The 10,226-nt window shown below is 40.3% G+C and overlaps 1 protein-coding gene across 1 annotated transcript; it reads right to left on the bottom strand.

The window, feature by feature from the left end:
* Nucleotides 1-293: 293 nt before the first annotated feature.
* Nucleotides 294-10,009, bottom strand: LOC133892365 (4-alpha-glucanotransferase DPE2-like). The gene is made up of 23 exons (XM_062333087.1): nt 9,582-10,009; nt 8,785-9,140; nt 8,400-8,517; nt 7,546-7,598; nt 7,285-7,416; nt 6,993-7,118; nt 6,528-6,724; nt 6,337-6,415; nt 6,171-6,209; nt 5,960-6,079; nt 5,760-5,861; nt 5,516-5,599; nt 5,182-5,424; nt 4,978-5,103; nt 4,813-4,887; nt 4,660-4,731; nt 4,358-4,477; nt 2,763-2,860; nt 2,154-2,313; nt 1,973-2,071; nt 1,650-1,847; nt 1,470-1,563; nt 294-616 (listed from the first exon to the last, which is right to left on the bottom strand). The coding sequence occupies exons 2-23, from the start codon at nt 9,136-9,138 to the stop codon at nt 456-458; spliced, it is 2,850 nt and encodes a 949-aa protein (XP_062189071.1). The 5' UTR covers nt 9,139-9,140; nt 9,582-10,009; the 3' UTR covers nt 294-455.
* Between the last annotated feature and the right edge of the window lie 217 nt (nt 10,010-10,226).

A 10,226-nucleotide genomic window follows, 5' to 3' on the forward strand; every position in this document is an offset into this window, starting at 1 on the left:
AAATGGAATTGTCACCCAGATCCAGAAAATAACTTATTCTCAAAGAAACATCAAAATTAAAGGAACTAACATTTACGTGCATCTCATGAACCAACGCACCATATCGATTTATTAGGGCACACGAACTGCACAGGAAATCCATTTCAATGCCTTAATAAATCAGACAGAAGTAGAAATGTGTCAGCAAGAGACAAGTGGATCGACCCCTCAAAAAGAAAACGGAAGAAACAAATGAATCATGGGAAAAGATTTTTATGCATGAAAACCAACATGGGCTAAATTATTCCACTTGCTGACTTGATAAATGATGCTTATTATTTCCAGTGTTAAAGAACCTCATGGGTGCAAAAGAATTCTAGCTGAAATAAACATCGGCTGAACTGACATGGTAATCCGCCGCCTTATTCTATTTACTTGTAATCGTTATCCCGTTCAGCTGATCTTGTGATCCTGTCCTAAGGTTTATCGTTCAACTGCACCTTAGATAGCTTCTCTCCGCTTTCGTTGGCACCTTCCACCTTGCCAGGAAAGGACCTCCCACTACTTGTGACAAGGTCCTTGATGGTTGCTTGGATGTCCTTGTCGTCCAACAGGGACTCCAATGTCACATGTACACCTGAAAATATTGGGGAGAAGTTAGACCCAAGGAAAAGAAACACCTTTTTGGGATTAAGGCCCCGTTTGGTTGCAAGAAACGTTTCAGATTCTCTGGTGATTCTCTAGAATCCCTACCAAACGCACCAAAACGTGAAACGTTTCACCTTGAATCACCTGAAACGTTTCTCATTTTTAACACTACGAGGAGAATCACCTAAAATGGTGTTTCACCCGTTTCTAGAATCACTCAGGTCATTTTTCTTCAAGAATCCGAATCCAGAATCCCTGCCAAACGTTTTCAGAAAATTAAGGGTGATTCACCAGAGAAACGTTTCCAGGGAGAATCTGAAACCGAAACGTTTCTGGGAGAATCTAGAGCCCTGCCAAACGAGCCCTAAGTTTACAATAGAACTGTGAATCGTTTGTGTGACTTAAGATATGTCGCTTTAGCTGAAGAAGAAGAAAGCTATGCCAATGAGCCATATGAAAATGATGGTGTCCTAAAAGCTTGCTCTCCGAGGTATTTTTTATTCATTCAAAGTTGACAGGCTAGCATTCTATTACGCTTCCAAATATTAAATTTGCTTGCTGTGCCACCTCTCTTGATGGGTATAGCTCCACATCAAATGGTTAAGTGGGTAGTAGCATAAACACATAAGCTGAACTGTTTATATTTCAGCAGTTGCAAGATGCAACTCATCCAACGTTGCCACTACCTAAACCAGATAACAATAAAAAAACAGTCCTATCGTCATAAATTCAACGGGAGGTTTTGCTCAAAAGAAGGCGTCATTTCAAGGATAGCCTTACTTTTCTAAAACTGAAATGCTTTATTTTGATGAAGAGGGGAAAATGATGGAAATTTGACTTACGGAATCTCCAGTAGTGCTTTGGGTTTGTGGGGTCATTGATTGTTTCCTCTGCTGCTGGTCTTGTGGTGTACTTGTCTTTCAGTGCGAGAAGGTCCTGATAAAGGCAAAATTCGAAGTATATTCATCTGCTTATTCAAGTTGAGAAATGTTTGATCTATGACGCGAGTTCAAGTTGTGTACCTGTAGCGGAAAGATTGCCCACATTGATGGAGCATCAAAATGCTGCTGAACAATGAAGTGCACTACTTCTGGGGTGCAGCGAGATGGGGGCTCTTCATCGCTGCCAATTACAATATTGTAGAAACGACTTCTTCTTTCTTCATCTTCTTCCCACCAAGCACGTAGTGTGGAGCAATCATGACATGAGGGAGCACAAACCTGAAACATCCCAGCAAAATTGATCATCAAATCAATCTAAATCTCTATATCATTTTCAGTCTAGAACACACTTATTATATTCCCCAGTATATCCGAGTATAATACTGTAAAGGATGGAAACACACCGTCATATAGCTATACTGAGATGGAATACCAAATTCCAAGTTTGGTTCACTAGGCATTCTCTGGATGCGTAATCCAATCAACGCGAGTTCTTGCATAACCTGGATAGAAGTATTGCTGTTATTTATGAACAGTCAGTAGAAATCAGTGGATTAGTTAGCATGTCCAGAAAAGGTGTCATACAGGGTGAACACAAGCAGGGATAAGACCAAGGTCTTCCCCACATGCCAACATATCCGATGAGTTCAACAGGACAGGCAGAGTCTTCAGTGCATTCTGACGCCAAAGATTTTCTTGGCGAGCAAAATAATAGTCATAGTACAATCTTCTGAGAACATTTTTGCTGTAAAACAATGCTAGATGAGAGGATGAAATAATGAATAAACACAGAATTGTTGGGACACATTGCATAAATAGAGTAATTAGCAAATAGGATGACTTAAAAGGTGGTGCACGCTAATTTTATTTTCTTGAGAACAAACTGCCTACTAAAGATACTAAGATACTATTTTCATTTTCTGGAGAGCAAAGTACTACGAAAAATACATTATGCGAAATGTTAACTACAAAGTCGAGCGATAACCGTAGATAAAAAGCAACCGTTTAATGGAAAAGAGCAGCAGATAACAAAGTACAACAGCAAAATGCCTTTACGCTGTTACAAGAAATATTTTATCAACATTTAGTAGCCTGAAGCAAATTTACAGATTAAACCACAAGTAGGTAGATCAAATCCCCTCAATCTTGAACAAGGAGAATGGAAGAACTATAGTTGAGAACAATTAGCATTACCTGTGTTCATCTAGATCCCTAAAACTTGAAGTATCTTCCAGGTTGAAACGGGGATAAAATTTTGTGGAGTCCTCTGGATTTCTGATAAAGACGATATTCTGTAGAACAAGCAATATTTAGTTCTAAATTGAAAAGGAGCTGGATATGTTAGGAGATGTCATAACATGGACAATAAAGTGTGTCGACAACAACAACAACAACAACAACAACAAAGCCTTTCAGTCCCAAACAAGTTGGGTAGGCTAGAGATGAAACCCATAAGATCTTGCAAGTGTAGTCATGGTTCTGGTACGTGGATAGCTAACTTCCACGCACCCCTGTCCATAGCTAGTTCTTTGGTGATATTCCAGTCTTTCAGATCCCTCTTTACCGACTCCTCCCATGTTAAGTTTGGTCTACCTCGACCTCTCTTGACATTATCCGCACGCTTTATTCTTCCGCTATGTACAGGCGCTTCTGAGGGCCTGCGTTGTATATGCCCAAACCATCTCAAACGATGTTGGACAAGCTTCTCTTCAATTGGTGCTACACCAACTCTATCACGTATGTCCTCATTCCGAACCCGATCCTTTCTTGTGTGGCCACACATCCATCTCAGCATGCGCATCTCCGCTACACTCAACCGTTGGACATGTTGCCTTTTAGTTGGCCAACATTCTGCGCCATACAACATCGCAGGTCTAATTGCCGTCCTATAGAACCTGCCTTTTAGCTTCTGTGGTACTCTCTTGTCGCAGAGGACGCCGGAAGCTTGGCGCCACTTCATCCACCCTGCTTTGATTCGATGGCTCACATCTTCATCGATTTCACCATCCTTCTGCAGCATCGACCCCAAATATCGAAAGGTATCCTTCTGAGGTATCACCTGCCCGTCAAGGCAAACCTCATCCTCCTCGTGCCTAGTAGTACTAAAATCGCACCTCATGTACTCAGTTTTAGTTCTACTAAGCCTAAAACCCTTCGACTCCAAGGTCTGTCTCCACAGCTCCAACTTTTCATTTACCCCCGTCCGACTATCGTCGACTAGCACCACATCATCTGCAAAGAGCATACACCATGGGATATCACCTTGTATATCCCTTGTGACCTCATCCATCACCAAAGCAAAAAGATAAAGGCTCAAAGCTGACCCTTGGTGCAGTCCTATTCTAATTGGAAAATCATCGGTGTCACCATCGCTTGTCCGAACACTTGTCACAACATTATCGTACATATCCTTGATAAGGGTACTATACTTTGTTGGGACTTTGTGCTTCTCCAAAGCCCACCACATAACATTCCGCGGTATCTTATCGTAGGCCTTCTCTAAGTCAATGAACACCATATGCAAGTCCTTCTTTTGCTCCCTGTATCTCTCCATAAGTTGTCGTACCAAGAAGATAGCTTCCATGGTCGACCTCCCAGGCATGAAACCAAACTGATTTTTGGTCACGCTTGTCATTCTTCGTAAGCGGTGTTCAATGACTCTCTCCCATAGCTTCATCGTATGGCTCATCAGCTTAATCCCACGGTAATTAGTACAACTTTGAATATCCCCCTTATTCAAAGTGTGTCGACAACAGTGTAAGTAAATCACAACAGAAGACCCAAATTACCTGTAGTAGATCGAAAAGACCACGCTGGATACTGTCTTCTTTCTCTAGCCAAAGTGACTTTTCAGGACTTGTTTTAATCTTCGCAATAATTTTTTTCTCTGTGTTGCATTCCTCTTTAAACTATACACATGAAGCAAACAATAGAAAACGAGGGAAATCAAAGCCAGCAATCCTTTGGAAACAAAATTGCAGTAAAAGAACACACAACTGAGAATACAAAATAGAGGCTTTTATATTGAGATTTGCAATCAGTCTTGAGCGGCTGATACATTCCAGATGAAGAATATAATTGACTACCGTACCTCATAACAATGCTTCTGATACTCATTTAGAAAGTTGGCTGCAATAACTGTCCAAAAGGATCCAAACTTCTCCTGAAAAGAATAGAAACGTCATGATGGTGTCCTAAAATTCTATCGAAAAAGAATTCTGAAGCATCATTTTAAACACATAACCTCCAGCATTTCCTGACGAATGTATGGTCGGCTCATTCGATCAAAATCCCATAGGCCTTCACTTAAAAGCTCATCCTGAAAGTCAAATTAGGAACAAGTCAGATAACCTACTCCAGAGGCTTTCGCCAGTCCCTTCTAGTCTGCTGAACAGATACAGAAACAAACCTGACTAAGAGGAATTGATGGTCTAAATTTCCCAACTAAACCTGTTGCAGCATGATCCGGAAGCTCCCATATCCTAAAGAAACCCAAGATGTGGTCTATCCTGTATGCTGTGAAGTACTTTGCCATCTGCAACATGCTAATAGGATGTGAATAATAAAAGGCAAAGACGACCAGACAGACACAGCACCTGTGATGTTAAATAACCTGTGTCAAACGAGCTCGCCACCACCCATAATTATCCTTTGACATCTCCTCCCAGTTATATGTAGGAAAACCCCAATTTTGCCCATTTTTGTCAAAATAATCAGGAGGTGCTCCAGTAGCGGTATTCATGCGAAATAAAGTAGGGTATACCCAAGTATCCACACTATTCCTATCAACACCAATAGGTAAGTCTCCTTTTAGGACAACCTTTTTCTTCCTTGCATATGCAGCTGCCTCTGATAACTAATAAAAAGGAAATAAAAATAATGTCCAAAATATACCATGAGAGTAATTCTGTAAGCAGTTCAGAATAACAACAACAGCCCATACTTACTTGCATATGTAGATGGTACTGGACATAGTAATGAAAATATATAACATCATGGTGCAAAGTACCTTCAGAAACAAGCTTGTCAAGCTGAAACAAGTTACAGAAGGAAGCCATCTCTTAGTGCTCATGTTACATACGTGCTATCACAAAGAATTAGACTAAATGACATAATATCTACGTATTGAGCTGTTCTTGGAAACCTATAGTGTCCAGAAAGATCCAAGTAGCAATGTACAATTTCCAATACCTTCTCCTTGGAAAACTGAGAAAACCGACCCCACTGGCTGTGATCAGATGTCTCGAAGAAGTCTCGCAAAAAGCAAAATGCCGCATATGGTTTCAGCCATTCCTATTGGAACATTAAGTATGAAAGTTATCACATACAACTTGGAATAGGCAATCAAGTACCATGGCTACACATGATAAACAACATAACAGTAAATCTACCTCATTTTCAGATAAGAACTTCTTAAATGAAGTTGAATTTAGCACTTTGTCCTTTTCTAAATTGAATATTTTCCTTGCAATCGATAATTTTGTGGTCAATGTCGCCTCGTAGTCGACATCCTATTTTACAGATCATTTTCAAGTTAGGGAAATAACCAAAAAAAATAGATTTAAGAAAACAGCTCCACGAATCATAAGCAAATGTACCAACCTTTTGATCCAACTGCTTCTTCGCCTGCTGGATTTCTTCCTGTGATAAAATTCAAATTGAATACTGTTTGAGGTGAGGGAAAACTCATTTAAGCGTTTAGTGAAATGAAAATACAACACAGAAAAGAAGCACAAAGAGTAAGTATGAACACATAACAAAGGTATACCTTAACATCCGCTGGAACTGCATCTGATAGTGCTTGTACTCTCAGGTACAAGGGGTGCAACGCAAACACAGAGAGCGAGCTGTAAATAAACACATGTAGGGGCATTGCTACTGTTTAGATATGGTCCTTTTGTACTCCACGAAAAAGCATCATAACGCACAGGAATCTTTTGTAATGGATATTAGTCCTACCTGTATGGATAAGAATCCCACCACATCCCATGAACTGAAGTATCGTTGATAGGAAGAAGCTGAACAAGATGAAAGCCTGAGTTGACTGCCCAGTCAACAAGTAATTTAAGATCTAGAAATTCTCCAACACCAAGGTCCTCATCTGATCTGATTGAAAATATGGGTACAGCAACACCTGCACCCCTCCATGGTGCGTCCTGGTAAATGCAAAGTATTAATCCACATTGTTGGTTGTGTATGATGCAAACCGCGTTCTCAGATTTCTTGCCAAAGTACAGAGTTCCATGGTTCTGTCAAGCATATGTTCGTATATACTGAATATTATTAATTGCCTATAATGCATCATAGCATGGCCAATGATTTCTAATTAAAATGGTCAAGAAATTCCCAGCAAGCTCTCTGGCAATAAATCCATGAATCTTAGCAGATCCTAAACGGATGACTCATTATGATTGCATACATTACCCTGAGGGCACCATCAGATAATAGGATGTATCTGGATTGCTTGGGTGATGATAAATCAACATCAACCTCCCTGTTTGGACCGAGCTCCAATGAAGAACTTCCTGCTTGACTGATTTGACAGTATTTATATGTGGAAAATTGTTAAAGAAAAAAAATCTCGAAAAGAAAAAATTTTCAAGGACAAGGTATTGGTCAACACCTAAAAACATGGCGCTTTCAGAAATATTGGCAAATATATTCATACAGCATAACATATCTAATTAAAACTAAGGGAATGATCATTTGAGCAAGGATATTTTACTGGGAACTCAGATTTTCGCAAAACACAATTTGCTTTCCAAATGCAATCTCCAACATAGTTCAGCTTGAGACCATCTTGAGCTCGCCATCTTCCCAATTGGGGGTTACTTCCAGTGACGATGACCTAAAGTTTTGTTATTAGCAATAGTTAGGGCCACCAGCAAGCTGGTATAAATTAACCACAATGGTATTCATTACGATAATTAAGGATAGTTTAGGAAAAAGAAAAGAAATTTATGAACGTAATACTTACAGTAGAGCCAGCTCCTAGTCGAGGACAGCTAATAACAAATTGGACAACAATATCTGTTCGGGGAAATATTAGATAAGACAAATCAGGAAATGCTAATGCCATGTGCTTCTCTTAAAATAGAATCAGTTCATTTCGTTGTTATCTCCCTATAAAATTTTAATTTGAATACGTAGGCCCTAAAACTTTTTAATGCCATGTGCTTCCCTTAAAATAGAATCAATTCATTTCTTTGCTACTTTCCTTCCACACATTAATATAAATAAGTAGGTCCTGCATGTTTCCAAAAGAATTTTTATTTATTTCAAAAGCCTCAAGGATAAAATTTACTGTCAGCTTCCATTTCAAATACTCCCTCCAATCACAAATATATGTAGATTTAGGTTTGTCCTGAGTCAAACTTTTTTAGCTTTGACCGTCAATAGCTAAAAAATCATATAGATTGACAACATAAGGTTGATGTTACTAGATTCATCATGAATAATACTAACATAATATATAACTCTTTCTATTTGAAATAATATATTTTATAGATATTATTAGTCAAAGTGCCATATTGGAGACCGTGTCGATGTCCTAATGGACTTATATTTGAGATCAGAGAGAGTACATAGCAAAAGACATCATCTAACAGAGTTCTATACAGCTAACGAACTAGGAAGAAAACAATTACTCATTCTTTCCAAAAAAGAATTATCAGCACGTTTTACTTGACATATTTAACATGTGAAGAGTGAAAACATGGTGTCATATTAATTCTTTTTCAGTAGATATATATGAAAGATCAGATATATGTCGATTTACTGTTCTAATGCCTGCTTGTTCCATCGGTTTCAACTTTTAACATAAAAATATACCTTCAGGATCCAAGCTTTTGTTGAGAGACACTGACTGCAATTCTCTTTTAGCATTTTCAGTAGCATTGAAGATGACATTCTTGAATGCACTTCTAAGAAAAAGAGCTTCAGAAGCGTCCTGAATTCAGAAAACGACTATTAAAACATAGTACAGAACAAAAAACTTCTTTTTTGTAAAAACAAACAAACAAAAAGATACTTGTATGACATTAATCTGACAAACAGCAATGCCAAAATCATCTAGTACAAAAGACACTAATAACTGATACCATGCATTCAGCTAAAAATGTAAGACCATATATTGCTACTACTTCCTTTAAAGCATAAGAATATACAATAATCATAAAGAATGTTCTAACAAATGCATGGAAATTCTAGTTAGTACCTGCCACCAGTCACGGATCTCGACTATGTCTCCTTCCTGGATGCCCCCCGGCTGTACCAGTTTCCTCTTCTCCCCAGACTCCCATCTCAAAACATTCCTGTTGTCATCCACTACATAGTATTTGTACTCACTGGTGAAGCCAGCAGCAACAGAAACTTGCCCACACCAGATTAGCTCATTGTCCTGGTGAACTGGACTCAGAGGCAATCCTTGCTTTACATTCCATGATCCAAGTGCCGGTTCTGAGCCGGCAATAAGAAGACTCTGCCCCCATTGTGTGTAATACGGTAATTTGAAAAGCAAAGTGACCGTATTTAGAGATTTCTTTCCAGACGCTGACCCCGAATTCACCATGTCTTCACACAGGCAAAAAAGAGAGAAAAATAGGAAGCTGAAAGCATTAATCTATGCGTGCGAAAGATGTAATATTTGCAAGATTCAAAACTGAATCCCATAGCTTCAACTACAAACTACAATGGGCTCTACTTGGCATATCCTGGAAATCTCCCAAGATATGCGTTCTTCTTCCCTCACCTCCCCTTTTCCACTTCTCCAATAATTTAAACATGGAGCGCAAGATTCAGGTATCGGTATCTACTGAAAAAGTGGTTTTCACAGATTCGAAGAACCAACAAATTCCCCACATTTCAATGCCTACTCATCCTACTTTTGCCGTGGTTATGTTTCCCAAGAACTAGCTAGCAACCAGCAGCCCGGTGCGACACACGGCAACGAATCAAGCGCAGGAAGAAACCAGCCCAATCGAGAAACCGAGAAGGGAGCAGGCAGGGCTTTACCTCCACAGGGCACGAACAGTGGCAATGGCGACAAACGAGCAGGGAATCAGCAACGGACGAGAGACAACAGAGCGAGTGAGAGAGCGGCAAAGGCTCCCAAGGATGAAGACGACGCGAGGAGGCGGGGGACGTCGAGGCGAAGGCGACGTTTACGATGGGGAGCGAAAGGGCGTGGCGAGCCTTGGAAAGCGTCACCTGCAACCGCGGTGACAGCATAAAAAAGGAGCCTTTTTTTTCCTCACGGTCCTTCCTTTGTGGATCCGGAGTCCGGACGGAACGCTTCTCGATTCCTAATCTTGACACGGTGAGGAATTGCTCGTTCGTCTCGTTGTGTGGCTGGGAGTGGCGATGCAGTGACACCGCGACACGTGATGACGAGCGGTGTCTATCTGTCAGCCTCTGAACTCTGTCGCTCCATGCTGCCGTATAGGCAACTCGAGCTCTCTGCTGCAACTTGCAGATATCGCGCAGGCGAGGTTATTGGAGAGAGAAAGGAGAGATTTTTTGCCCCTTAGGGTCCTGAATATCTCGATCAGTTTCGTTTGTCGCTTTGAGCGGCTTGCTTCTTCTGGGAAAGTGATGGCATCCGGAAGATCTTTGGGGGGGGGGGGGGGAGTGCAGCAAATCTGTGTTGTGACTTGTGAG

This window comes from Phragmites australis, chromosome 15 (genome assembly GCF_958298935.1).
Source record: "Phragmites australis chromosome 15, lpPhrAust1.1, whole genome shotgun sequence".
NCBI classification, from domain to species: Eukaryota; Viridiplantae; Streptophyta; class Magnoliopsida; order Poales; family Poaceae; genus Phragmites; species Phragmites australis.

What these genes read in the sequence shown, in the direction of transcription:
- LOC133892365 (XM_062333087.1), bottom strand. Translation starts at nt 9,138, where the DNA reads ATGGTGAATTCGGGGTCAGCGTCTGGAAAGAAATCTCTAAATACGGTC. An exon ending in TGGGATTCTTATCCATACAG is followed by an intron (nt 6,416 to 6,527) that starts GTAGGACTAATA and finishes GTTTATTTACAG; the next exon opens with CTCGCTCTCTGTGTTTGCGT. An exon ending in GGGCAATCTTTCCGCTACAG is followed by an intron (nt 1,564 to 1,649) that starts GTACACAACTTG and finishes TGCCTTTATCAG; the next exon opens with GACCTTCTCGCACTGAAAGA.